Source organism: Anopheles merus, chromosome 3R (genome assembly GCF_017562075.2).
Source record: "Anopheles merus strain MAF chromosome 3R, AmerM5.1, whole genome shotgun sequence".
NCBI classification, from domain to species: Eukaryota; Metazoa; Arthropoda; class Insecta; order Diptera; family Culicidae; genus Anopheles; species Anopheles merus.
This window is the reverse complement of record NC_054084.1, coordinates 7057937-7085886: the sequence shown is the minus strand read 5'-3', so window position 1 is coordinate 7085886 and position 27950 is coordinate 7057937. Positions and strand designations below refer to the sequence as shown.

Below are 27950 nucleotides of genomic sequence, written 5' to 3'. Positions count from 1 at the left end.
TCATCAATGGGATCTTTTTTGTTTTTTGTTCTCGTGATAATGATGCTCCACCGGTGCTTTTGTGTGCTTCGGGTGGGCAGGTGGAACTGTGGTGGTTTGGAAAATTTGAAAACAGGCAAAAGCTTTTAATCAACACAGTAATAATACACCCTTTCCCGTGCTGCTGCTGCTGCTGCTCATTTGCACACGCATTCGGTGAGCAACGCGTAAGCCTATTAGTTAATGTGTGTAGCGAAGTGGCTGGCTCGGCGGGGCAGGGGCGGCTAGTAATGCCACTCGAACATGCTTCCGTTAGGTCGTTAATCGTTGGCGAGCAAGAGTGTGTTTAAAAATCAATAAAAACAACAACCCAATCGATCGGCGAAGCAAACGATTTGCCCGTTTTGCAGCAATTAATCAACTAAGTGAGCGAACGAGTGAGGGCCAGCCTGAGCAGCTCAGGGGTGCGAAAAGAAACTTCCATTTCTTAATGAGCTGGCAAGTTTTCTTTGCACGTTTGCTGTATCAACACCATCGCAGCACAGAAGCACAGCTCGGAAAGCACGGTAGCAGCAGCAGCAGCAGCAAACGCTACCAGTTTTCCGGCTTTCCGTTTTTCTTTTTTTGCTGCGGAAGCTCTCGCCCTACTCGCGTCGTCTGGACACATGAGGGCAGGTGCTTTTTCGTGTAGCTTCCACAGCTCAGCTGCATCAACACGACTCTTGCAGACGGGAGATGGATGGATTAATATGTGTGTGAGCTACAGGCCCCGTTTCCCACGCCCGGGCAGCAACAGCAAACACTGTAAATTAGTTCGCCGAGAGTGAAAAAGAGTGTCTTCACAACCGAAAAACAAACAAGTGTATACAAGAGCAGACACAAAAAAACGAATGAAATACTGCAGAGCAGGCAGAAACGAGCTCACTGACAGGTCCGAAATGATTAAAGGACGCACCAAAACTAAGCAAAGCTTCGCTCGGAAAGAAGCTGCACTGTTTGCGCCCAAGATGAGAGATTCCACACACAAAAAATATGATGACGGTATGAAAAAAAAAACCTCCAAACGGGGCAGCTGTTCCAAATGCAGAAACCAAACGGGGATCGGGAAGGTGGAAGGAGAGCACTTTGCTGCTGATTAAATTAGCGATTTTTGGGTTTGCTACCCGTTTATTCCCGGCCCGGAGGTTAAACGGTTAGCCCTTTTTTTGTTTATTCATTCATATCGTTCGATAGTCGATGTTTTGACTGGTTTTAGGCTTACTTCCGGTTCGGAAGAAGACGCGGACCGCCCGCCAGAGCTGGTGGCGAAGCAATAAAAAAGCGTAAAATATGGCCGTTACCATTCGAATGAATGGGACTGTTTTTGTTGAACGGATTCAATCCGGATGAGTTGTTTGTATGCGAATGAGGGAATCATAACGTGTCTAGGTCTAGGAGTGTCCAGCTCCATGTGGAATACGAAACACACAAGTGTTAGAAATTGAAATAAGCTTTGCATAAAATTAAATAAAAGTCATAGATTTGATTGCAACAAACGCGTAGAAGCGACTGTTTAATGTAAAAGAATTAATAAAATGTGTAAAAAATTGCTCACATTATAGTTTTTTCTTCGTACCAGCGAACGCAATACTCATTCACCAAACAGCCACTACGAAACAAGGACAGCAACGAAGAGCGAGATGGAAAAGGCAGAGCAGAGAGGGCAAGACAGAAAAAAAAACATCCCTCCCAACCCAACAAACGCAGCATGATCGCGGATGGAGCGCAGCACGTTACGATCGTTTTTATTGTTAGCTTTATTCGTTTTCAATAAATTAAATGATTGTTTCGTCTCCCAATCGATTCCATTCCGTGCCTCCGCAGACGCTCCCTCTTCACTCTTCTCCCTGCTCGCCGTTGCGTGAATCATGACCGCGTAGGAAAGATCGTGAGATCGGACGGGCATTTTCGAGCAACAAGCAACCTAGCGACCTGGGGCAGCGGCAAAAAAAAAACATCGAAAAGAAGCCACGACAGCGAACGACGCCTTTAAACGTCATTAATAATCGCCACTACTGCCTCATCGCAGTGGGGAAAGGGGGATTGGTGAGGAGCAGATGGTAAAGGGGTGACCACCGTTAGCTGGGTGGTAGTAGTGATAGGAAGCTTGTACATATTTAAATGTGAGCGGAGATGATCAATTCCGTTCGATTAGGCGAACAAATCGAGTTCGCATTAATGGGAAGGCTCCGTTTGTTTTTTTTCCTACTTCATTCCTATTTGGAAAAAGGTTCCCATTGATGGATGCTTATTAGTGGAATTAGCTTTGCAAAACGCTCCCTTTTTCTAGGGTACAGAAGGGGGTGCCAACTTAGAAAGTGTTTTAAAATCGTCCAATCGGAATCCATTCTCCTGTGTTTAATGGGCCACCGCACCGCAATGACCCGAACGGCGCTCATCGGCGCTCTCGTTGCACTCGTTTCCATTCACTTGCAAAACGCAATACGACGCACCAAAAAGTGTAAAATAAAATATGGTGCTGCTTCTTTCAACGTGTCACAAAGTGTTGTTCCTTTTTATTATTATTATTTTTTTTTGGTTGCCTTCAACAACTTCGAGCCCCAAAAACAGTTCGTTTTGAGTTATGGCTTTCCGATGCTAATGAAATTGTGTCCATTTTGTAAATAAAGGTGTGTAGGCCTCTGGTTTACTGGTTCGGACGCCTTCGTTTGCAGGCCGCTCTGGAAGAGGGCTACACGAAAGGGAAACACACGCGGGAGCAGCTGCTTTAAGCGTGCTGTCGGATAAGTAGCATCCGTTTGCGCTACCAGTCCCGACCAGTTGATGGGTTTTGGGTGCATGTGGCTTCCTTCCTTTTCCACTTGTCACGTATTAATGCCCGGAAGTCTTACGGTAAGCGTAGTAAAGCCGGCCCCCACAGAAAAAAAAGTCGAGGGAAAATTGAATATGAATGAAAACTATAAATCATATTTATGTACGTGTAGGTGGACGGTTCAGAAGGTATTTGGAGTTGTTTTTTCGGGAATGGTATTATTGATTCGTTTCTAGAATTGAAATATACATTCAATAAAATCGGAAACTGTTTGAACAGCGCACTACAGCTCTTCCCCAAGACGCTTTAATTGGTTTTAAAGATAAATCGATTGCAATATTTTCCCAAACAGCAATCTGTACTATCTCCCGCTATCGCAGGCCAATAATTGATGAGTTTTCGCTCGTTCCGCGTGACTGTGAATATTAAAAGCAGTAGCGAAAGCCATGTTTATGAACCGGGCTACATAAATGCATCGATGCGTACACGCGTAAAGTGAACTGTTTGCATCCGTTTGACTGCCCTTTTTGACTGCCCACAACGATGGCCATACAGTTACAGATGAACCGGAAAATGGTGGTGAGATGAGTTATCGTTAATCGTAAATTTACTCCACCAGAGGAGATCGGGCGGAAGAGAGTGGATATGAATTATATAAATCGCTTCATAGTGTAAGCGGTTGGATAAGGATGAGCAGCATAAATTTACTATTGATTTACTTTCATTGATCAACCGATTCATAACGCAGTTTTTGCCGCATTTAGTGTGTTCCATTAGCCATTGGAAGTGCTTTTGCTTACTTTAATTGCATTCAAATGTTTTTAAAAGGGAATTTTCTTGAACTTTGATCGACAAAATCTTTGTAGGAACGTTTTTATATGCTACATAATACAACAATTCAGAGCTTTAGAGACTACGATCGGGTTGGATTATGCATTCCACACCCTTATAAAAATGGAATGGACGATAATTTGTCACACACTTACCACTGATGGCCTAGCCCCGGATTGAGATACCGATGAAATTGCTTTCCGCTGCAGACGTACTTTCACACCTCGTTCGAGGTTATCCGTTTTGTACTGGATTAATCTCAGCTGTATTAATGCACCGTTGAAGCAACCAATCACAACAAATTCACAGTTTGCTTGCTGGGTTCACTGATTCACTTTTAGAATGAATTCTTCGCGGCTTCGTTTGATCGACTTTTCTCTCGATATTTCACTGCGCGTTTAAGAATATTTTTCTTATCCAAACTCACATACTCATACACACAATAACTGGCAGCACAAACAAACACACCAATCTCGCTTTCGGTGGGAGATGACTTTTTGAGTCGCACAAATCGCGCAGCTTAACCCCCATGGGCCCCCGCACGGGTTGAAAGACCCCTTTGCCTACGGTGAACCACACAGCGCACAGGCGTATCATATATCAGCTACAGCATCCCTGAGCGGCTTTCCCGCGGCCGCAGCCAGTCGGACATTGGCAGTTTTAATCCCCGGTACTGCGCGCCACACACAAACACACACCAAGACACACATACACACAGATCCACCGTCACCACTTTTCACCTTCGCACGGCGTTCGCACGACCCTTCGGTAGGCTTACTGCACTGCCCGCACCATTCCCATGCCGACCATGCTTGGCCCTCCCGTGTGTCGGTGTTGGTTGTTTGTTATTCTTTCGACATTTCGTTTGTTGCCTTTGTGCCCATCAACCCATCAACTTTGTGCAGTGCAGTGCTGCATTGCTTTGCTTCCTCTTTGCTGCTCAACACACACCCTCTCGGGTCTGCACAATGCGATTAACTTTTTAATCTCGGACCGTTTCTTCCTGCACAATGCGCAAGCTGCGTTATCCTTTTGTATTATTTCTTTGCACGTGTTGTGTTTGCCTGCTTAGATTCTGCACATCTAATCACTTTTGTACGGTTGTTTGGCTTTCCGTTAAAACTCTACGCAAGTCACCAGCACTTAACAGGTTGTTACACTTATCCCCGTTTCACTTGTTTTTTTTTTCTTACTTCACTTTTATTATTAAAACCATTTATTATGTTTTGTTCACTGTTTTCTAAACTCACTTTTTATACTTTTCTCTTTTTATTTATCTTGTTCACCAATCAACTTCTGTTTCAAATAATTCTGTTTTCAATCAAAAGCACTTTAAGATTTTTGCAATTTACTCGTCGAAACACACTTCACCCGACGGCATTTTGCGCTCACGATCGCGAAGATCGCACACGCTGGCGTACGAAAAAGATGAAGCGGTACACGGCGTCGAACGTTCGAACGGATCGCGGTACGGGCGGTCCACGTATTCTCCTCTCTCCAAAGTACGACGACGACGGCGGCGCACAGGTGCGTAGCGTCATGCGGCCACGGTATCTCGAAGCAAACGAACGCTTTCCTGATCGTATTGTTGTACAACAAGCCCGCCTTGACGCTTAAGCTTTGCCCGATCGCACGCACACTACCGCGAGGCCCGCTAGGGGTTGCCTTGCTTAACGCACACAGCGAAACGTTCTACACAGTGAGCGGAAGGGATGATTTACCGGGGAAAATTTTCAGCATTTTTTGAAGATAAATAACGATTTCTGTTTCATTACTTTATAAATTAAATTCAACTTAAAATTGTGAAAAACAAACATTTTGTGGAATATTTTATGTTTTTTCTTGAGGCTCAATTTCTCACAAAATGAATTACAGTGCAAAAGATTTTGTTTTAATTATTTTATTAAAAAAAAATAAATTAAATTCCTCTACAACATTTTACCAAAAAACCCACTGTGCTTCTTACCCTTCCTTCTCTATTGTTGCAGGTGCTTCAACCCTTAGCGAACCCTCGCCGCCGACGAAAGAATGTCGAAAGCTCACGCACACAAACACACACACACACACACACACACACACACTCACCCCTCCCGCTCGAGATCCCGTGCTTCGGCACGGCAGAAACAAGAAAAGCCGGTTTTTTACTTCGTCCAAATGAATCTTCCGCTGGTGTGTGTGTGTGCGTGTATTCGTTCGCAGTTGTGTTCCGTCTTGAGCGTTTGTAATTTCGTCTTAAGCTTAAAAGCTAACCCTGTAAAAGAGTGTCTATTCGTACGTGTATGTGTGGCTGTGTGCGTTCATTCCTCTTGTGGACTGTCCAGAAGTGGCGGCTATTGTGAGCTTCTTCCTCACGTCGTTGCATCTTGCGCCCTTATGCCCGAGCCCGATACACAAATATCAATGCAGACATGCATTTAAAGGCCTTCCTGAGAATGCACCAGAATGTGACTGCATTAAAATGCATCTACAGGGGAGAAGGGAATTGATAACATTAAGAGCCACCGTACGTACGATATCACCGAATCCGCCACCGTTTGGCTCGTGATCGAGCAAACCCGGGGACACGTGCACGTGCACGGGCAAGGAAAGGACAAACATTGACGAATGTCGGGGGAATCGCGCCATATCGCGGCAGTTGCAGTTGAAGTAGCAGTGCCGCCGCCGTTTTATTTTAATTGCCCTGTTGTGTTTTTACAGATAGGACCGGGTTGTCGGCGCGACCTGGCGGACTGTCTGGACTAGAAGCATTTCAGCGTGGCGCGATAGTGTTCTTATCGAACGGACCAAGTACACCGATGACATGACACTCAAGATCTTATCGGAGAAGGGAGTGCAAGAATGTGGTAAGGTATTATAAGGTTGTTCAAGTCTTAAAGAGGTAAGAGGTTCAGGAAGCAATGTCTTGGAAAGAAATAATGTTATACCAAAGGGAAATATGAATAAAGAGCTAATCCTGATCATGTTCTGTGCTACTTCCAGGAAGACATTTATTACACCCATCAGCCTGCCATGTTCATTAGAGCAATCGCCATTGCTATGCACTTTTAATCCGCCATGGAGCAGCTTACCAGCATCCCGCTATTTCTCGCTGAATAGAAAAGTGTAAAAGGAAACTTATACCACATTTTATTCGTACGATCATCTCCCCGATCTAATCCACATCTACGTACACGCACATCGCGATCAAGTATGCACGCAACGTTCAGGCGCACGGGAGCTCCAGCAGCATTAGCAGCAGCAGCCTCGCATTAAAACGAGTTCCCGAACGATAGCACATACACTCGCCGACCTGGGTTAGTGAACTCTTGCTCTCCTTTCGAAGCCTAGCCCAAACAGGGGAGAAATTGTTTCGCTTTTTGCCATCCTTCTTCCCGAATTCCCTGCCCCGTCTAATGCATGATGTGTTCCACCCGCACTGCCGTGGCCGTCAGCCCGACGAAAGCCTTAGGACCAACGTTCAACATGTACAGCAAGCATCAAACCACTCACCTCCCAGGCTCGGACAGTTGTCAGAGCCCTTGGAGAGCGGGGTAGGAGGCGGAGGTTTGGTAGTAAATTCCTTCCCCGGGCTCTCCGGCACACACAAAAAGGGCTACGGCCACTAGTTCACCGCTAATAGTACAATGCCGGGGCAGACGACGGCATCTGCTAGATGTATGTACGCTATCCCGACATTCGGCAGAGCCGGGGAGAGCCGGTAACCCGCTGGCGGTGAAATAATCTAAGGCAAAAAATTATCCAGCCACGCCAAAGTCTGACCAAAGACCGAAATAATAATAATAAAACAAGGGGTGGTGAGGGAGAAAACGTTAAACGCAAAACGCGAACTGTGCGCGACATGACGACGAACTCGTGGGGTCCTGAAGAGGAAAGAACTGGAGAGTTGAAGGGGTTGGAGAGCATCTGGACGGTGAACGAATGCGAAACAAAATGCTCTTTCAGCCCACTGACAGGCCGCGCTGTACGTGCGGTGTGATCGTTGTCCGGATCTTTCGCCCGATCGGCACTATGGGACGTGTAGATCAAGAATATGCATAGTAGAGATATTAGTTCGATCGATTTTAGATGACTTCTTGAAGATCTTCAAACCTTAAATCGGATCTTCAACAACCTTGGAGAATAGATTTTGTTACTGTTTAGGTGATCTTAAGCCGTAAACAAACTTTTTTGGAGTAAAAGTACCTCGAAGATCTCATATTCTTTCATCACTTGAATTATTTCACCAATGCAATAAAGTCTCTCCTCAGTTTTGACCCTCTCAATCCAACTCCCATCGCCCATAGTGAGCGGGCAGCCGTTAAACCAAGTCCCGAAACGAGCTCAAGACTCATCGAGCGAGGCGGCTTTGGTGTCTGGTAGGTATGTCGCTTGCATGTAGTAGGAAAGTGGTCTCTGGCTGCCAGCGGGCTACTTCAGCAACCGCTCAGCGCTATTCCGAGGCCCCACGTCCCCGCCCGTTTGCAACCGCAGCATCACGCAAACAGCCCCTCCTTCCGCTCACCGAGTCCCACCTTCGCCCGATCGCTGCCAGCTCTGGGAGGAAAGATGTGGAGCTCGAACCAGAAGATGCCAAAGCTGATCGATCATTGGCATCGCATGGGGACGGTGGAATGGGGGCTGTGGAGAGACAAGCGAAGAGTTGAAGACTTCGACGATACGAACAGCAACGAACCTCCTGCTGCTGCTGCTGTTGCTGTAGCTCCTTTCCTCCAATCCTTCCCCTCGACGATCGATCCCATCCCCTGGAGGGGTTGACTGTGTTTTCTGCTTCTTCTTTCCAGTTGTCTTCGTTGCCCGTGGTTTGACGGGGTGGCCCGTCGTCCGACCGCCATCTCACAGACCTTGGGCTCTGGTGGGCGAGTGCGGTAGGTGAAGACGCGGGCCAGGTACGGGTGCGCCTGCGGAGTGCACCGCTGTCCCCGTGCGGGCAGCGGCAAAGGTTTTGGAGGTGGTCGGTGATCAAGCACACCGTTTGCCTCCGTTCGATCATTAGGGACGACGTTTACGCCGATGGAGATTTTTTTGTTGCTTTTTTGCTTTTTCCTCTTTGGTTTCTCGTTTCTTTCGCTCTCTTCGTGCCTTTCGTTCGTTTGCTGGCGAGGGATGCTGGGGATGCTGTTAGGAGCTAAGGGGGTTGAAGATAGGTAGATGCTGTGCTGTTGGATGCAAATGGTGACGTAAAGGCAAACAATAACAACATGGCGTGAGCGTGAGGCAAGCAGGACGGAGCAGGACGGAGCAACTACGGGCGCAAACACCGCAAACGTCGCTCGTATCCCGAAGCCATCGGCGGCATGGACGAGGAGGCTGGCCGATGCGGTAGGTGAGAAGGGATGGATGGTCGGTGTAATGTATTTATAAAAGTTATTTTCTCGGCTTGCCGGGACGGTCCCCGGCTCTAGCTGGGGTGGAATGCAACGCCAGACGCTGGGCGGCATTGACGGAAAGACGCGACACCCAACGGCAGCACTAACGGCAGCAGTAAAGGAACAGCAGGAGAAGCACCGAAAAGACCCACACAGCCGCACACACACACACGTGTAGGCACCGACCATGCCCTTGGTGGATGGGAACAAAAAAAAAATAACACTGCAGCATCGAACTGCGGACTGAGCCGGGCAACAGGAAACTGGACAGATAAAGAAGATTTAAGGTTTCTTAAGTCACTGCAAGAAAGGGATAGGAGCAAGGCGATTGCACCGCCGAGGGAAAGAGAGAGAGTGATAGAAAAGCAAAAAAAAACCCAAGCACTTTTATCTGTATCACGTTCGCATACACAGGCAAGAAAGTATGCTTGTGTGTGTGCTTCTATTTATTTTCCTTCCAAAGAGTTGCTCGTTTTCTTTTCCCATTTTTCGTTCCCGTTTGTGTGTCCAGCTTTTTGTAAGTGTGTTCCTTCGTCTTCTTGGTTGGCTTACTTTTCCCATTTTGCGGGAGGGCGACTTGGCGTAATGGCCGGCAAGAAGATTTGTGTGCACTGTTGGGTTAAGGAGGAGCTTTTTTCTGTTGCAGTCTGTTGTGCTTTTTTCCACTCCCCCACAGTACCGTGCATCGATTGCCCTTTGTTGCATTGGCAATTGTCCATCGATGTCTTTTGGTGGATGTGGACGGTTGGCTGGCGAATGTTTGCCAATCGATGTTCGTTTGACCCGCTTGTCAGCTTATTCAATCGGTGGTAGTATTTTGCGATATTTATGGTCAGCTGGGTTGGAGTTTGCGATTGGTTTTGAAAAAGGAATAGTGAAAATAAATTAAAACTACTTATGAAAGAACTTCTAGCGAGAGGTTAAGCTTTAACATTATGTTGTGATCAGTGGAGCAGTTGGGAATAAATAAAGCTTAAATAGAACATTAATGATAGTTAATTGGAAGCATGATAAAAGAGGTAAATAAACGATGCAAGACTGTTTTGAAATGAATGATGTTATGATCTCAAAGTCAGTTGCAAATCGGCTCTGGTCAAGCACAGACGTACTTCCAGATAGCTCCGAATAACAAAACTAATACGTACTAACGCACAAAATCACAAAGTATACGAAGGTACGCAAATACTCTTCTCTCGCAATGGGAGGAAGAGATAGAAGGGGAAGAAAGCCCAAAGCACCACCAAGACAACTACACATAGACAAAACCGATACGCGCAGTCGTTCGGATCTATCCGAAAACAGTTTCGCTCTGCTTAGCGACAACGAAGAAGAGCCACCTAATCAGCAGAGTAAGAGATCTCAGCCAGTGACCAACACTAATACGTCAAATACACCAAGCAGTGATACCGGTAAACTACCACCAATAGTGGTTAAAAGTTCATCAGTGGGTTTTGTACACAAAGCCGTATTAGCAGCAGGAGTAGTACGTTACAATACGAAAGCAACGTATAACGGCACGATCGTTCAGGTCACCAATACAAATGATTTTAGATCAGTAGTAAATCACTTCAAAAAAACAAATATCCCTTTTCACACGTACCAACTGGAAGAGGACAAAACGACTAAAATCGTTCTTTATGGTTTACATGAACTACCAGATGAAGAAGTAGAAAACCTGTTAAAAGAGGAAAACCTAGTTCCAAAAAGTGTAAAAAAGCTTGCACTAAGACAAAAACGCTATGACGAACACGCAGTATACCTAATCCACTTTAGTGTGGGTAGCGTGTCTATGCAACTGCTACGAACTATCACCGCTCTAGATCACTGTGTGGTAAAGTGGGGATATTATTCCAAAAAAGCCGGACCCATGCAATGCAAAAGGTGTCAACTATACGGTCACGGAGCAATGAACTGCAACCGCGTAGAAAGATGTAATAAATGCGCCGATGAACACGCATCATCGGTTTGTCCTCTTACCGCGGGGACATCGTCGAGTGATGGTAAAGTACCAGAACATAAACTGAAATGTGCCAATTGCGAAGGAAACCACACAGCGGGATATATGGACTGCCCAAAACGTCCCGTCGTAGCAAAACGCATTACAAACACTACGAAAGGCTATCGACCGAACTTAGGAGACTTTCCTACACTTCCTCAACCTAAACCGATACCGGGTTGGAAAGTAAATTCACGAGTTGACAAACCTACACAACACACATCTAATTCGATACCAACGCGCATAGGTCAGGGTGAAAGATTTAAGGCTCATGAGGAGCTGTTTAGCGCAGAACAAATAATTCCTATTGTTCAGGAAGTATTCATAAAGCTGGAGCAATGCAGAAGCAAACAAGACCAGATAACAGCAATCTTCCAAGTGGTTGCCAAGTTTTGTTTTCCGTGATGGATTTCCAAGGTAATGTACGAGTTTCATACTGGAATGCCAACGGCATTGCCAATAAAAAAACAGAGTTGTCCCATTTTTTAAATGAAAATAACATCAGCATCATGATGTTAGTGGAAACGTTCCTAAAACCGGTGCACGTGTTTAATATGCCAGGATACAATAGCTATAGACTAGATAGATTATCGGGCCCCAAAGGAGGAGTGATGGTTCTTGTTAGTAAAAAAATTAAACACCAGTTGATAAAACACTTAAACCTTTCAATAATTGAAACAATAGGAGTTAAAATTTTCACGGAGCAAAATAGTTTAACATTTATCACTGCATATCATCCCGGCTCGAATATTAATATGCAGACATTCAAAAATGACATTATAAAACTAACGTCAAGAAAAGATAATTTTTTCATCTGTGGTGATCTTAATGCTCGCCACAAAATGTGGAATTGTGCTTCTCGTAATCAAGCAGGAAAAATCCTTTTTGAGGAATCACAAAGAGGTCAATTTTCTATTTATTACCCAAATAAACCAACTTACATCCCTAGAGATCCCTCTAGAAAGCCATCAATACTTGACCTAGCTTTAACTAATAACCTTAACCTTTTTTCTCAATTAAAAACAATCACAGCGCTAACTTCTGATCATTTACCGATTTCCTTTACAATTTACAATTCTAGAGCAAATATAATCCCTGAGTATAAAATCCCTGACTATAGCAAAGCAGATTGGAACAATTTTAAATCCCTTGTTAATCAATCTATTGACTTAACCTCAACGCATTTATGTAATATTCATAATGTGTCTCAAATCGATGAAATGATTAAAAAATTTACTTCAAACATAACCAGAGCACATGACAGAGCCATACCAACAGTGATTCCAGGTAAATTTAACATCATACTACCTGATCTTATAAAAACCTTGATAAAACTTAGAAATCAATTTAGAAAAAAATGGCAAAGACACAGATTAGATTCTTCATATCAAAACTTTTTATTTTCTTAAACGGAAAATTGAATACTTAATAACCCTGGAACGGAATAAGGCATGGGCTAATACCCTAGAAAGTATAAATCCCCGTCATAATAACACGAATCGCTTCTGGAAGCTCGTAGGCACTATAAAAAACCAACAAAGAAATATTCCTATACTCAAAAACCACAACCACTATTTACTTACGACTACAGAAAAATGTGAAGCTCTTAAAAATCATTTTCAAAATGCGCATAATATAACACATCATAATGTTAGTCCCATTGAAAGTAGGATAGTTAACAAAAATGAAAAATATTTGACTTCCAATATGAGAAAACAACCACATTCATCTGAACTTATTAAACCAAGCGAGCTTACGAGATTAATTAAAAACTTAATAAATAAAAAATCAACTGGTTGTGATAGAGTCAACAACAAAACCATTAAGCATCTCCCGAGAAAAGCCATAGTCTATCTAGTTCTTATTTTTAACGCATGTCTACAACTAGGATATTTCCTTCTGAATGGAAAATTGCTAAAATAATTGCTATTCCTAAACCTGGTAAAGACCATACGAATCCTGAAAGCTACAGACCAATCAGTCTGCTAAGTTGTTTGGGAAAACTTTTGGAAAAACTGATTGCTATCAGAATTCGCAAACATGTCGATAACAATAATATTATACCTGAATCTCAATTTGGGTTTCAGCCTGCAAGATGTACAACACATCAGATCCATCGATTAAAAAATAGTATTGTTGAAAATAGGGAATTAAAACAATCTACTGGTTTAGTCCTTTTAGACAATGAAAAGGCTTTTGATTCGATATGGCACCAGGGACTACTTTTCAAACTTAATAAGTTTAATTTTCCTCCTTACATAACAAACATAGTAAGATCATTTTTAAATAATCGGAAAAACTCTGTACACATTGGAAAATCCAAATCGAAACCATACCATAATGTAGCTGGTGTACCACAAGGAAGCGTGCTGTCTCCTCTGTTATTCAATATTTACATAGCAGATATACCTAACACAAGATATTGTTCTAATTTCCTTTATGCTGATGATTTCGCTATATCGTCCTCAGCGAAAAATCCTAAAACAATCATTAGACGCTTAAACATCGCACTAGAGGCGTATGCTAAATATTGTATAAACTGGAAGCTCAAAACCAATAGTACCAAGTCAGAAGCAATCTTTTTCACAAGGAATACGTGTATGAGAAGACTTCCCCAAAGAGATCTAGTGATGAGACAAGAAAACATACCATGGAAAAGGAGTATAAAATACCTTGGTATGCACTTTGAACAGCGTGTTACATTCAAAACACAAACTGAGAATACCCTTATAAAATTAGACAAAATGGTTAAAACTATGTATCCCTTCTTAAACCGGAAATCGAAATTGAATTTAAAAAACAAATTACTTATTTATAAGGCATTTTTTCGGCCAGTAATGACATATGCTGCACCAGCCTGGAAAGGAATTGCTCAGTCTCATTATAAAAAGTTACAAATTAAGCAAAACAAAATCCTTAAAATGATTATTAATGTCCATCCATGGTTTAACACAAGAGAGCTTCATAGGATTACAAATGGCTACAATTAAAGAATACATTGAAAGAATCTATAGAAAATATCACGATAATTGTGAATCGAGCGAAATTCCCATATTAAATCAATTGGTAGCTTAGCATATAATTTAGCTAAATGTTAGGCTAAGTTATAGGTTATGGTCTTGTTTGTAATATTTAATGTAAAGTTAGTTAGTGTAGTTTGCATAGCTAGGTTAGTTAGTTTAGTTAGCATAGTTAGATAGGATAGTCTCTAAAACAAAATTTGTGGGTTTTTTTTGTAAATTTTCCCACGCTACTACTCAACATCAGAACAAAATCGAAAAATCCAGCAATTGCTACACAGAAAACATTAATGAGGAAAGCTTAAGAGTCGAACCCATTATCGCAAGGAAAATTTGTAAAACATAATTACATATAATGCTTCGAATTCAAATAAACTACTACTACTACTACTATGATCTCAAAGTAGTTGAGTTAATGAATTATTAATATTTACAAAAATAGCTTTAAACAATATTTTACCCAAACATGTATCCGCTTCTTCAATATTTCAGTGTGTGTAATATCTTTTTGACTGTAAGACTGAATCCAACACAGCCAGTCCTTTAGATCCTCTACGATAAAAGGCAACAATGACCGGGCAAACGGTTCCGGTGCAAAACGGTGGCTTTTTTAGAACTTCCGCATTTCGTTCCTATCCAGTTTTGCCTTTGTTACCATCATGCACACTCACAGTACTCATCATCATACAGACGAAAAGAAAAATAGTCATTTCCTTTCCTTTCCGGTGCTGCTGCCACCGGAGTTTTCTTTTTCCCTCCCATTTCCTGCCCATGACGGCCTGGTCGTACGGTGGGTTGTGCGTTCGATCACTTCCCAGGAGCTATCGGCTCCCGTTCAATTAGTTTCACTTTGCGCTCGTTATCGTCGAATCGTCCCCGATTCGAGCAGGTTCCTTTTTTTTCTCCCCGAGCAAAAGGTCTAGGCTAGGAACGAAATGCCTTTTTTGCCCTCTCTATTATGGTGCGCTTTGACTTTGGTGCTGGTGCCATTCGAATAATGGAGGAGAGATTAGAAGAAACAAAATCTCGCCCTCTTGCCTTTGTCAGCCGAGCTTTCTAGCTGTGATGCGACATGAGTGAACAAAAACGATGGATGAAAAGGACAGAAAAAGTCTGGAAAGAAATTGATGAAGATCGACGAAGAAAGTGTCAAGAAAACAGTACAGAAGCATTGCTAGAGAAGTCTTACATCATTTAGGACACAATTTTCTTGTGTAGTTTTTGTACCTCAATAGCAACAAAACAAAGCACTGAGATCGCCCCCAAAAAGAGAGTATCTTTTCTATTGAACAATAAATAAGAATTGGATCGACTTTCTGGTGCCCCACAAAGCATTACCATCCACCCAAAGCTACAAGTCATCTCCAATCTTTTGAAAGCATCTTCAAAAAAAAAAAGCCACAATACCACAACAAAGTTTTCCTGCAAATATGACTGAGCAAAATTGTAGTTTTAATAATCCCCTCCAGTGCCTTATGGCCCCCGATAAGTCATCGAGCGACGCGGGAAAGCAATACTGGAGGTGAAGATAAAATGATAAAAACTTACACTCATTGCCCTCATCATAGCGCACCAAATAATGGCATGTGTGTGTGTGTGCACCATTGGTTCTATTCTCCATTTGTTTGACGATGGAAAAAGTTGTCTGCATTTGCGCCTTTCCCCGTAATTCACACCCAGGACGCCCAGCACGTCCCAGAACAGCGCTCGGCAGGAGTGCTACCAGTTCGGTAAAAAAAGAGGAGCAAGGGATGGAAACCTGTCCGTGCGTTTCTCACTTTACCGGCTTTTAGTGCTACCTGCGGAAATGTCCATTAGCTGGTCCTTTTCAAACAACGGAATAATCATGCCCCCGTTGTGTGATCCCTTACTGTGGCAGAAAGGGATTCTGTAAGGGAATGTATAAGGAGAGCATTTGAGGGATAGAGAGAGAGAGACCAAGAGAGAAAGGAAGAAAAGAACACATCTTAAAGGAAGAAAGAAACAATCTTTTAAAAAGGATGACCGTACGGGAAGACACAACTTCCAAAGTTCCAAAGGTCCGCTGTCCAAAGGCAAGAAGCACTTTCTTTTTCTCTGCGGGGGTGCATCTTGGGCAACCCCGAAACAAAAAAAAGGGAACAAAACGTGTCGGGCAAGCTCGTTTTATCGGTCCGAAAATTGCTAGACTAGATGAAAGCTTGAAGGATCCTGAACACGTTCGGTTACATCATACGGAGCAGTGAGTGCAAGACTGCAAGGAAACGGCATGAAGCGGCAGTCATCATTTTGCTCATGACGGCTGCTGGGCTGTTGTTTGCGTTTTATTGCGCTACTGCGCTGGCATCGGCAGTCAACGCCACGATCAGGCTTCTGTGTTGAATTCAGAAGCAGCAAACAGACCAAGCACCGACCATATGTGCGCACCGAGAACAAGGGAGCTGATGGACAGGGTAACAACGTACGACAAGAGTCCAGCGAGTCATAAGACGCACCCATGCAAAGAGTGACCGATCGTATCGAGCCAGTCGTCCAGGCTTCGCAGTCAGCAGGAAATCGAGTTTACAGCTGCTGCCAATTTATTGACCATTGCGAGAAGGCAGAGATATTGCAATGCGTGGGTCATTGTGTCTTGGGGATGTTGAAATAGCTTTACAAAATATTAAACATGTGTTCAGGAGTTCCTTATTGACCCAGAATAGTCATTCCTCAATGTGTGAGTGTTGCACGTCTTCAGCTGTGATCAAGAATTAGAAGGTCCTGCAGTTATGGCTCTTTTCAATGTTTTTTAAACTTAATGTACCAATACTGGTGAGTGAAACAATCAAGACAATCTCCACTCCGATCCAGAGCGTTTCAGAGCACTTACCTTATCGTGCAGCACATCGCAAAACGATCCCATTCGTCGGTCCATCGCGCCGTCAGAAGTCATGTTTACGTGTCAATCATAGTTGAGGCGTAATGGCGTGCTACTACCAGCGCTACCGGATGCAGCGTGTAAATAATACGCCCAGCTCGCTCTAAATGCTCATCCGCGGATTGTATTACACACCGGGACAAAGAAACAGCACAACCACATACGTACAAAAGGCTGACTGTTCCATTTCCGGTGCAACTGGATAGGCACCGCAGGCCGGCAGATGAAATCTAAAGTGTCCATTTCGAGCACCGTAACGGGGAATGGACAGGTTGCTTGGTTGCTACCGTTTGAATGATCTCATACAAGCAGATACACGCACACGCGGACGCTATCTGGCGTCTATTAAACGTGAACTCAGCGACAGAAATTGATCTCCAATCGGGTCCGCCGGTTGCGTAGGTTGCAGTGAATAGGTTCGATGACCAACGAGCGCGCGCCCGATCAGATTCCGGCACAGATCCGACACGATGGGCAGCTCCGTGTAGCGACATTTGCATAATCTTTACTTTATCGCCGTAGCCGTGGAGAGAGTCTTGCTGATCTAATAATTCTGGGACGGTGGTACGTGCGGACGCATTCCGCTGCGCTGCGGTAACCCGCCTCAAAGCACTTACTTTATTGCTCCAATAACCTGTTCGACCCGGGACGACCAGCGGCGGCCAGGCCAAAGCTCAATCGGTGTGCAGTTAGATTGAGGTTTAGTATTCAACCCAACCCATCCAACCGTCGCTCCCCCTTCGCTCTGCGTTTGCTTAAGCTTAAGCCGTACAAGAATGCTGGTGTTCTTTTTGCTCCAATAGCAGCGCTTCAATAGTTAAACACGGTCGGACAGGAACGATAAGATGGGAAGTAAATCTGGATCGGTAGCGTGCTTCGCGCGACAGGTAGGAGGGAAAACGAGGTACAGAAAAAAAGGCAACAGAAGTGGTTTTCTTGGGTAAGAGATAGCCCGAGAAATTAAATATATTCATGCTGGAGGGATTAATTTCTCTGCTACTGTCGAACGAGATCAGAGCGAAAGGGGGGCTGGTGGAGTGGAGGAGATAACGAGAGGGAACGGGTTTCCAGCGTACTAACCTGTGCAGGTCCGATTCGATTACATTCAGGTCGAGTTTCTGTCTCCTTTCGAGACGGGAAAGTTTCTCCGTGCGATAAGGTTTCAGGATCCAAGGGTGCTGTTTTTCTTTCTCTCTCTCCCAAGACGTTTCACTTACGCACGACGCTATCTCGCTTTCACCTGAGAGGATTGAATCACCAAAAGGGATGGTTCAATCGACTCCTGGCAATCTGGAGAGGAGTGGGAGATCGATTCGCGTGGGTCCGGCGTGTATTCGGGAGTGAGACGATTAAAGCAAGTTGATTTTTTAAGCGGATTACATCTTTATTCTTCCCGCCCAAACGTTTGCCCGTGTCTTTCTCTTTGTGCGATGGAGTTTCTACCTTTTTTGTTGTAGTTGTTGCGATTTTTGCAATCACCAGTGTCGCTTTTGGCAGCCCAGGCAAAGCGGGGAAAGATACAGATTTCCTGCCGGTCCGCTTAGTCCATTTCGCCCGCAGCACGTTGACGGAATGCAAGCGGTCAGCAAGCGGGCGGGCATGACGACGCGCTGAAGCTGGGAAATGATTTATGTACACCCTGGGAGGGGTGATGCATCCGGACGTGAGTGCATGCGAACGGCAAGCGAACGAATTCGTCAGTGTGTGTGTGCGGGTGGGTGGTTGAGTGCTTTTTTTTAAGACAGAAAAGGGCAACTGACCTCTCAGCGTGTGGGCGAACGAGGTGAAGGTTAAGGAATTGCATCTCAAGGATGCTGCCGGCGTGACGGGGTGGATGGTGTGTTATTCTTTCCTTTCTTTCTTTATTTTTGGTAAAGATTATCCCTTCGGAGAAACAGAGTAGCGAGCGAATGAGGGTCGATTGATTTGTTGCAGTTGCATCCGATTGCGTCCGGGGTGAACGTTTGGCAAACACATGTTTGATGATTTCGGTCCAATTGGACATAGAGATGTTCAGTATTGAAAGAGGTTTGGTTGTGTTGGATGTGTTAGAGTTGTGTCTTTGTTTTAGAAATGATCTCAAAATTCTCTCAAAGTGAATTGAACGTCAAATCGAAATTTCAAATAAACAAAATAATGTGGAAAATTAAATTCAAGTGACCAACAACTTCCTCTCAGTAAATCAAATTTATTGAATAATATTTGCGAATATTGATATATTTATCTATATTATTTGAAAACTTTGTCTTATCTGTAGAAATCAAAATAATAATTTGAATATGGGTTGCATATTGCCCCGTGCTACCTATAGTCCAACGCAATGCATTCCGTCGACACATAATTGCATACTCACAGGCGTTTTCGATACGAACCGCTGTATCCCATTGACGAGCTGCAAATTCAATCGTTATTCAGGGTTGATGCAGGGTTGAAATTTAATGCTATGTGTTCAGAAAATGTTTTAATAATCATTCTTGTGATATTCACGTCATTAATTCAAGCAATCACATTACAACAAGGTTTGCTTCGTTCCGAATAAGATTTTCAGTTTTATTCGCTTGATAATGTATGCTGCCACATTGTAAGTTTTACAGTGTTCTTTTGTTGTTGTTTTTTCTCCTTTTCTTCGCTCCTATAACCATTTATTTCTCACACCAAACTAACTGACCGCTCGAAAAATGGGGTTTTGGTTCACTGTTTTCGCTACAATCGTATTCGTTTCACGTTCATGAAGTGCTACGGGTTGACTTTTTTCTACATCTTTCTCGATTTTAACATTTGATGATTTGGGCATTTGGTCTACAATTTGTATGAGTTTCTGCATGCGTGTGTGTCTGTTCATTCTATTTCCACTTTCATCTGTAGCTTCTAGTTAGTTCAAGTGTAGCGTGTAGCACTTTTGAGCGTGGTTGGGCTGTTGTATGTTGGGTTGAATGTGTAATGTCGGCATGGTGTTTTGTAGGTGTGCGTGTGTGTATATCGGTATATAGTATATAATTTGTATCATACTTTTCCGCTGCAAAATGGTTTTCGAAACGCTATATACGCTTTGGCGCGATCGTTCAATCGCTCTACATCATACTCTTCAACAAAATTTCGTCCCGTGGCAAGGGCTAGACGCAGTTTAATTTTCATTCCTATTTGTTCCACTAAACACTTATATTGAATCCAAAGCTAATGCTCAGCGCACTGGCCATGCAAATGGGATTTTTGCTTGTTTTTTTTTTTTAAATTTAACGTGCTTCCAGTTTAAATTGATACTCTCTCTGTCTTTCTCGCTTTTTTTCACTGATCCAGAACGCTCGCCGCTGGTTTGCTGCTGGTTGAAGATAGATGAGTTTTGTGTTTGGCAGTGCTTCGAGCATAATTCGAACCCCGTCTGGTTTTTCTTTCACGTTCATCTCATCTGCAGCGTCACTTAAGTCTACCAACCATTCCGGCAATCAAACAATCTCTCTCTGGAGCGGAGCTTTGCTCAAATTTGTCTTACGTGGTTCACAACATTACCATTTACTGTGGTAGGTAAATTTGGTTTTCCAACCCGTCTGCAATGCAAACGGCGCTCTGGAACGCAAGGTAAAATTCAAATAAAACTTTGAATTACTTTTCCCCCTTTCATTACGATGAACCGTAATGAACGGCGTCACTGGTTGCCACTGGTTGGAACGTGCGAAAGTTATCGTATTCTATTAAATCGTAGCTTAACAATTAAAAAAGAAAAAAACAACATTCTTAATTGAAAAAAAAAGATAACCTGACATGCGCGTCTCGCGTCCAATATCGGCATAAATTTGGTTGATCTTGAGCTAGTCTACAGTGTTTTGCTTGTTGTATCTTCTATGCAACATTTTGTTCCTTTCTTCCTCCTTTATCCTGCTTATAGTCTTAATCGTTTATAAAAACGTTTGTTTTTTTCTTTTTAAATATCTCTTTTGTTTTGTTTAATAATCTTCCTGCCAGCAGCACAGCAAGTGTGCTGGTAGATGGTGCGTTGCTTGTTCACGTAGTATGTTGCATTTTGTTTGCTGAACAAACCTATCATGTGTCTCGAGGTGTCTGTGCGCAGTGTTTTCGATTACGAACGATGGTGTTTTGCATAATGGCGAAGAGCATTGTTTGCTTTGAGCAACGAAACCTTGGGTGGAGGGGTGGGGGGGATGGGTGATCCGGGGGTGATGGTATGCGAAATGTAGGTGTGTGTTTCGTGTGTTCCTGTTAGTGTACTACGACCAGGTGGATAAATCGGAGAAGTGTTGTGCTGAGAAGAATTTAAGCCGTGTTAACAAGATGTTAAACAACAAATGATATGCTGTGTGCATACTTTAAGGCGCATAATTATTCTTGGGTCAATTTAGGTTGGATTATTGTCACCATCAATTAAAATAGTGAAGAATTAAAATTTTTAAGAGGAATTGTATGAAGATCGGCTCTCTCAAATATTACTAAAAAAGAGACAACTGTCTTTACTTTTCATCCTGCTCTTTCTATTTGGAATACGCTCACAAAAATCATTCCATTCTTCGCCCGTGTCGCATTTGACCAAAGCACTTGTTGAGATTCATTTGTTCTGTGTTTCTGTTTTTTTGTGTGTTCCTTCTAGATGCTGGTTCCTTCGTAGCGGGTTTTTGGTTTTATTTGTCGTACAAGTTTTGTTGAGCTTGTAGCTTTTGTGTGTGTGTGTGTTTGTATGGTCGCGTTTTATTCCATGGTAGCCTTGTGACTGCGATAACACACCACATGAATGGATCGTGTCGGGGGAAGGTTCAGTACAAAAAAAAAGCTCCAGTGTCCCACGCAAACGAGAAGCAAACAAAGCAGATAAAAGAAGTTGAAAATGACACTTTTGCTTACTTTTGACAAGATGGTATCAAACAACATGCAGTAAGGCAATAATGATAATGCTCAACAAGAGATAGAGGAAAAGGAGCAGAGAGTGTGGGCACGTGTTTGCTCGCAGAGAAAAGAAGTGTTCCCAAAATCGGTCGATAATTCGTCTACCGTCGTCCCTATACCCGTATTGATATCAGTTCTGGGTCATTATAATTAGCTCAAGAGTGAGTGAGAGGTTAAGAAAAACGTGAGCAGCTGATAAAGCGTGCTATTCTTGTTCGAAAAGGAACGGAAACAATATCAAAGGGCATCGTTTTGTGGAGCGAGTTGTAGAAAACAAGGCTACTGTAAACCTGATACCAAGTGATCCCTCATCACCATCGCTACCCAGCACAACTTTAATGCAGCAACCGACGCGGTCTGTATTTGTTTCGTTTGTTTGGCACTGGAAGTTTGACTTTATTTAAGTGTTTCATTTACTACCGCACCGTCTGCACACTTCTGCTGCTTTCGTTAGTTAAATATTTTATCGCTTATTGTTTATTAGTTTCATTGTTTTAATAATTTCCGATTTTATCTACCATTTATCTAACCAACCATATCCTACCAACCAGCCTGTAACTAAACAGCGACTCAGCTGCAGTGCATTTCTCATAAAGTAATATTCTCTCAAAACAATAACAAAAACGCAAGTACCAACTCGTCTCGAATCGAATAGAGAACCACAAAATAGCTCCTCTTGGATTTGTTTCTTTTTCCTAACACGCACCTCTCGCTATCTGCTAATAGGTTACTCGATGGTTAAAGATTTATGGTATTCTACTGCCGACAAATATACTGATATGGTTTTACTCTACCGATCATGTACTTCTACTGCTGCTTCTAGCGCAAATGCCGCCGTCCACATCTGAATGTGTGCTTGCTTAGGTGTGTGTGTTTGTGTGTGTGTATTTAACTTGTTCAAAAACAAACTCCCCGCATTGGAGTTTTTCATTTCATCAAATTGAGTGGGTCATAGCTTCACGGAACATGCCGTTCCGGGTTCGTTTCCGCCGTCCGGTTGGATAAACTTTTAAAGCTCTAACATTAATCTCATCCTTTAAATGTACGTTGCTCTGCCCGCTGCGCTTGTGCGGCTTACAACTTCTTTTCTAGTGTCTACATAGCTTGCAACTACCAGCGCTTGTCTGTTGGGGGCTGCTCTAGGGCGCATTTCTTGCGTGGCGTATCGTTTCTGTGCTGTTTCGGTACAACAATCCGCTCGGCTCGGGACATAAACATACTGGCAAAGCCTTTCTATCCTATCTACTGCCAAAGGGGAGAGGGTTTTGCAGGGAATGTACAGATTACGGGATACAGACAGGCAGGCAAAGAGGGAACATCTAGCAAGTTTTCGTTTTTTTTTGTCTCCCGCATAGAGCTCTTTCTCTCTCCCTAAAAGGCTTTACAATGACAGTGCTGAGGACCGTTTTATTCAGCCAAAGTTTTTGAGAGAAACTTTCTTTTTATTCCAAACGTCATCCATTTCTTTCTTCTGAAGATGTTTTCAGATGATACCGAAGTAAGCGTTCTCATAAAACTACCCCTTTATAGTGCAACAAGAGCGATCCTGGTGAGTATGCTTCGTTGTTATCCATAAATCAGTTTACCAATAAACAATGCGTTTCCATTTCGCCCTGATCAATACTTTAAGTTCATACAAGTTCTACCCACAAACACTGGTGACCTTTTTCTGCTCAAGAGTCCTTATCAAAGTGTAGAAGTGTGCTTTACCATCCGCGTAAGTTACGGAGTTCTAAATCCATTATACTACGAAGACGCTTCCCCGTGGCATCGTAACGATGCTGGCGATAACGTGCTCCTGTTTCCAAACGAAACAAGTAGCTTAAAGCGCAGCTTTGTTACGCCAATTGCATACTTTAAGGCGCATATTCATTCTGCAAGGCTGGCTGGGTGTGTAAAGTATGCAATCCGCGTAGCAAAATCGCCCTCTTCGCCTTCTGTGTCTGCTAGAACCACCCTTAAAGCTATCATTTACGATCGTTCGCTAAGTGGATTTAATTTTGCTACTATAACTATAACACACATTCCTGCTATCCATTTACCCATCAATGAGACGCGTCTCATTGCGTTACGGTGTGGCTGTCTTTATATGTGCGTGTGTGTGCATTCGCTATTAAATCTATTAAATGCTCTCTATCAATACTATCATCTAAGGAGAAGAGTGTTTTCCCTCGATTCGGGCGGGAAAAACAACGCTACGTCAGCTCTGGGGGCGCCCCGTTCAGTTCGTTTCTGTTGGTCTCGTTTCGCATCTATTGCTATCTCCATTTTTGTATGTGTGTGTGTGAGAGAGAAAGAGTTGGGTTGTTTACGGGTGCTGTGTGTATTTAAATCGCTTTCATATCCCGGAAGTTTTTGGGGCGGTGGCCCCAACAGTCCTTATCGGTGGTGACAAACTCTCGCTTCAGTACCTTCTACAAGCCACACCTGCTACATGAAGTTGTTCAGCCGGAAACATCGTCCTCCCGTTGGTTTGGGATGCTTTGGCATGGGGAAAGATTTTCATCAATTTTTCCGGTCCCCACCCTCCTCTAGACACGGCCTCTAGAGTCTACTGCTCTTTTGAGTCAAAACGACGAGAAGGAGGATGAAGTTTATGCCACGTTTGGGGACGTTTTGTAAGAGAAACTTTTCCCCCGCAGCACCAAGCCCGTGTGCCGTGGTTGGCGAGTGGGTAGAAAAATATTACCCCACACCATCACACCATTGCAAACGCTACGCATCGTTCTCGTATGACGCTTAACACCTCCAGCGCCTCCAAGTGATGGTCGAGGAGAATGATAAAGAAAAAGATGGAAATGAAAATGCTGTGAAAACCCTGCGGTGCAAGTGTTTACGGCAAGCGGTAGCATAAATTGTATACGTTACGTCAATAACAAAAGGTCAGGCCGAGGCTCCCCTGTTCCCCACTACTTTTGGAGTGGCAAGAAAAACAACCCCGACCCCGAAAAACGCTACAAAAGCTGCAAGACACAAAGCTGCCATCCTGCTCCGTGTAGGTGTGTGTGTTTGTGCGCACGTGGGGGGCGATGTAGCTCGTGCTGGACGAGTGAAAATCACGACACCAAAATGGCATCAAGCAGCAAGCGCATGGGACGGGTTTCGATATTACACCATCGGAAAAAAACCTACCTTGGTAGCGTGTGAGTGTGAGTCTCGTATTACGCTGGCCTCCATAGTTTACGGCACGGTTGATTTGTTTGGCCTGCTGCTAGCAGGCACGATCGTAATTGAAGCGTGACTGTGGGCTATTTGTGTGTGTCGGTGTGTGTGTGTGTGTGTGTTTCCAGCTTACATGCACAAATTGTCAGCACTGATTCTCGTTGTCGCTGCGCTCGTCGCTTGTCTGCTTTCACTCCATTCAATCACCGGTGCTGGCGGCGCCTGAAAGGTAGGCACACCGCAATCACGGCTCCTTTACGATGGACGCTGGCGCTGCTGCTGCCGTCGTTGCTGCTGCTAGAGCATCGTGCGCTGGGCAGTTCGAGACCGAGGTTGTGTTGTTTTATGCCCTCCCCATTCGCATATTCCGAAACCATAATGTGAAGCTGGGTGAGCGCGCGGGCACTGTAGTGGTGTTTTGCTTGCTTGTGCTTTGTTTATGCTGCCACCGCTGGACCGTTGGTTGATGGTGAAGGATGGTGTTGCTGCTGGCGGTGGAAAGGATTGCTCCCGACCGGAGATTGGCGAAACGTAAGGCCAAACGGTGTGTACTATACGAGCTGCTCGTAGCGTTTCAGGTTATTTCAGCCGGCCCTCATCCACCGGTCTATCGAGTATTCCAGGGCGGCCACCCAGCTGCACCCAGTGTCCGTTCGATTAGAGCCGCAAGGGAGGGATCGAGAAGAGTGGAAGACAGGGGGGAGACGTATTACGACGTCCATTGCGAATGGCCGACGTACCACCATCATTCCGGGCGAATGGATAATGGAAAAATATCGTGACATGGACATGGAAAGCGATTTAAGGGTGGAAACAGCCAACGGAAAAGAGAAAAAGAAAAAAACAGAGAGAGAGAGATGGGAAAAAGAAAATTAAATTTCCAATTGATGGCTTTATTGCGATGAATGGCGCTTGTGTATCGCTTTGCCGTAAAAGGATGCTTTCGGAGGGTGAAATGGGCGTTGCATTTTGCTTTTTTTTCTTGTTTTTTCTTCCCTGTTGTTTTGCGTTCGCCAACGCCAACACAATAACAGGTCAAGCTGGCGGAAGAAGCTGTTGCAATATTTTCAATAAAAAAAATTGCATATGATGCAGGCGCGGTACGCGATTTACGAGTTTCTGCTTGCTGTGTGCAATGCTGCTCACGCAGAGAGTGAGTGATTTGTATCTCTTTGTTGTCTGGATGTGTATTGGTTGTTGGTTTTAAAGGGGATAGTCTATGCCACAGCTTGTCAAGATGAAGATGATATGAGTTTTAAGCACTTTCATATTATTTTATGTTAAAATATTACCAATATAAATGAGATTACTCTTTGGAGTCTTACAAAAATAGGTTTTAAAGCCACTGAAGGCCGCTTTCACTTACCGCTTCTTGTCCATTTCCGTCTCGGTGTGGAAGTAGTAGTGTCTTAGACTCAACTCCGGTGGAACTATCTCGAACGCATACTTCTTACCACCGGCCGACGAAGGCTGTACACGATACCCCTGCAGGCAGGCCATACCTAATTCGTCAAACAAATTGAAAATCAACAGTGTGGTGAGTTAGAACTTCTTCTCCACAGTTGTAGACCGTCATTTCAATTACCGAAAGCACTCTTGCTGGTGCCGTCGTGGTAGAAGTAGAGTACCGCATCCTTCAGCACACAGTATCGCTTGGTCCACGAGCGCCATTTGCTGCCCAGCTTGGTCAGCGGCCCGCTGCAGTCCGGTTTGCTGATACCCGTCGCACAGAGCCGTAGGTTCCGTGCACTGTTTCAAGGAATGATTCGTTGCTTGTAAGACGTTCAGTACAAAGATGAGCTGGAAGAGCATGTACACACCTGTTTTCCAGCCAGGGATCACATTGCTGGGCAGCGTGGCTGATGATGGCGATCCAGCGACTGGCCGCTTCTTCCGTGTCGGCCGACAGCTGCACCTTGGTGCCTTCCTCCGTGTCGATGGCAAAGCTGTGCGGGCGCGTGATTGGTTCAAGCGGAATGCGCTCGATCGTGTGGTTCGTCAGCATGATCGCTCCAATCGGTTGATTATCCTATTAAGCAGTTTTTTAGTTAAGGCGATCAAATGAAAGGAACTAACTGCCAAAACGCTTACCGCATCTGATTTGTAGTAGTAGAGACAATGGTCCGGCCGTAGCGAGAACCACCGCCGGACCCATTTGCCACCGCTGGAACAGTACCGCCATAGGAACCCGGTGTAGATCGAGGGATGTGAGGAGCCATCGTCCAGGGGCGACAGCATCCCAATCGTACGAGCAACCTGGCCGTGCCAAAAGAAATGGTAAAAGAGCTTTGAGCCTCCGTTCAGCACCGGCAACAGCCCGCAAATGCTTACCTCCAGCTCGAGCGTATCGCTGCCAGCGTGGGCAATTTTCACAACCTCCGAGTGACTTTTGTCGATCACCGAGATACCGTTGACCGACAGTACAATATCACCTACCTCTAGGCCCGAAGTTTCGGCCGGCGTGTCCGGCTCGATCGCGGACACCACGACCGGCTTCGAGCCGTGTATGCGGAACCCGAACTCGCCGGACTTCCTGCACACGACCACCGTTTTATCGGTGTCTGTCGATAAGAGACGGAGAGATCGCATTAAACTTCTTGCATGATGTAGCGCTTTAAAGGCAATCTTACCAAAACTGTTGCTATTCTGACGTCGGTACATCTCGACGCATGACTTCCGGTGCACCAGCCGGTGTGTGATGGCTTGGTATTTCTTTCGAAAATCTCGCTCCGAATCGGTCGAGCCGCGTCGCTCGAGCGTTGCGTCCTTCGGGCGATCGAAGCTGCCGTCTGGTAGCTCGTTCCGTCGCCAAACGTCCCTGTCGGCGATGCAGATCCACAGGCCAGCCTTGTAGTTACCGTGGTAGATGCCCTGCTCCGGCTCGGACGTTGTGTCGATGTACGCTTGGCCGGCCGGCGCTACGCAGGGCGACGAACCGGCTGGACGCAGATTATTCGGTTCGATCTCCTCCTTGCCACGCTCCTCGCTCTAGGGT

General features: G+C 44.4%; 2 protein-coding genes across 14 annotated transcripts in view; both read right to left on the bottom strand.

Moving 5' to 3' along the window:
- The window catches only part of LOC121596192 (protein bowel), a 41984-nt gene extending 36801 nt beyond the window's left edge, over positions 1 to 5183 (bottom strand). Inside the window, exon 1 of the mRNA XM_041920915.1 lies at positions 3778 to 5183. The gene's annotated coding sequence lies outside the window, so the exon portion shown is untranslated. The remainder of the gene's footprint in view (positions 1 to 3777) is intronic.
- An 18095-nt stretch (positions 5184 to 23278) lies between these two features.
- LOC121597968 overlaps positions 23279 to 27950 on the bottom strand; it is a 107277-nt gene continuing 102605 nt past the window's right edge. For all 13 annotated transcript variants that reach the window (XM_041924337.1, XM_041924341.1, XM_041924340.1 and 10 more), the window contains 7 exons: positions 27586 to 27943; positions 27287 to 27516; positions 27047 to 27211; positions 26776 to 26984; positions 26541 to 26704; positions 26322 to 26457; positions 23279 to 25591 (listed from right to left, as the gene is read on the bottom strand). In XM_041924337.1, coding sequence (XP_041780271.1) covers positions 25540 to 25591; positions 26322 to 26457; positions 26541 to 26704; positions 26776 to 26984; positions 27047 to 27211; positions 27287 to 27516; positions 27586 to 27943 — 1314 coding nt within the window. In that variant the 3' untranslated portion in view covers positions 23279 to 25539. The remainder of the gene's footprint in view (positions 25592 to 26321; positions 26458 to 26540; positions 26705 to 26775; positions 26985 to 27046; positions 27212 to 27286; positions 27517 to 27585; positions 27944 to 27950) is intronic.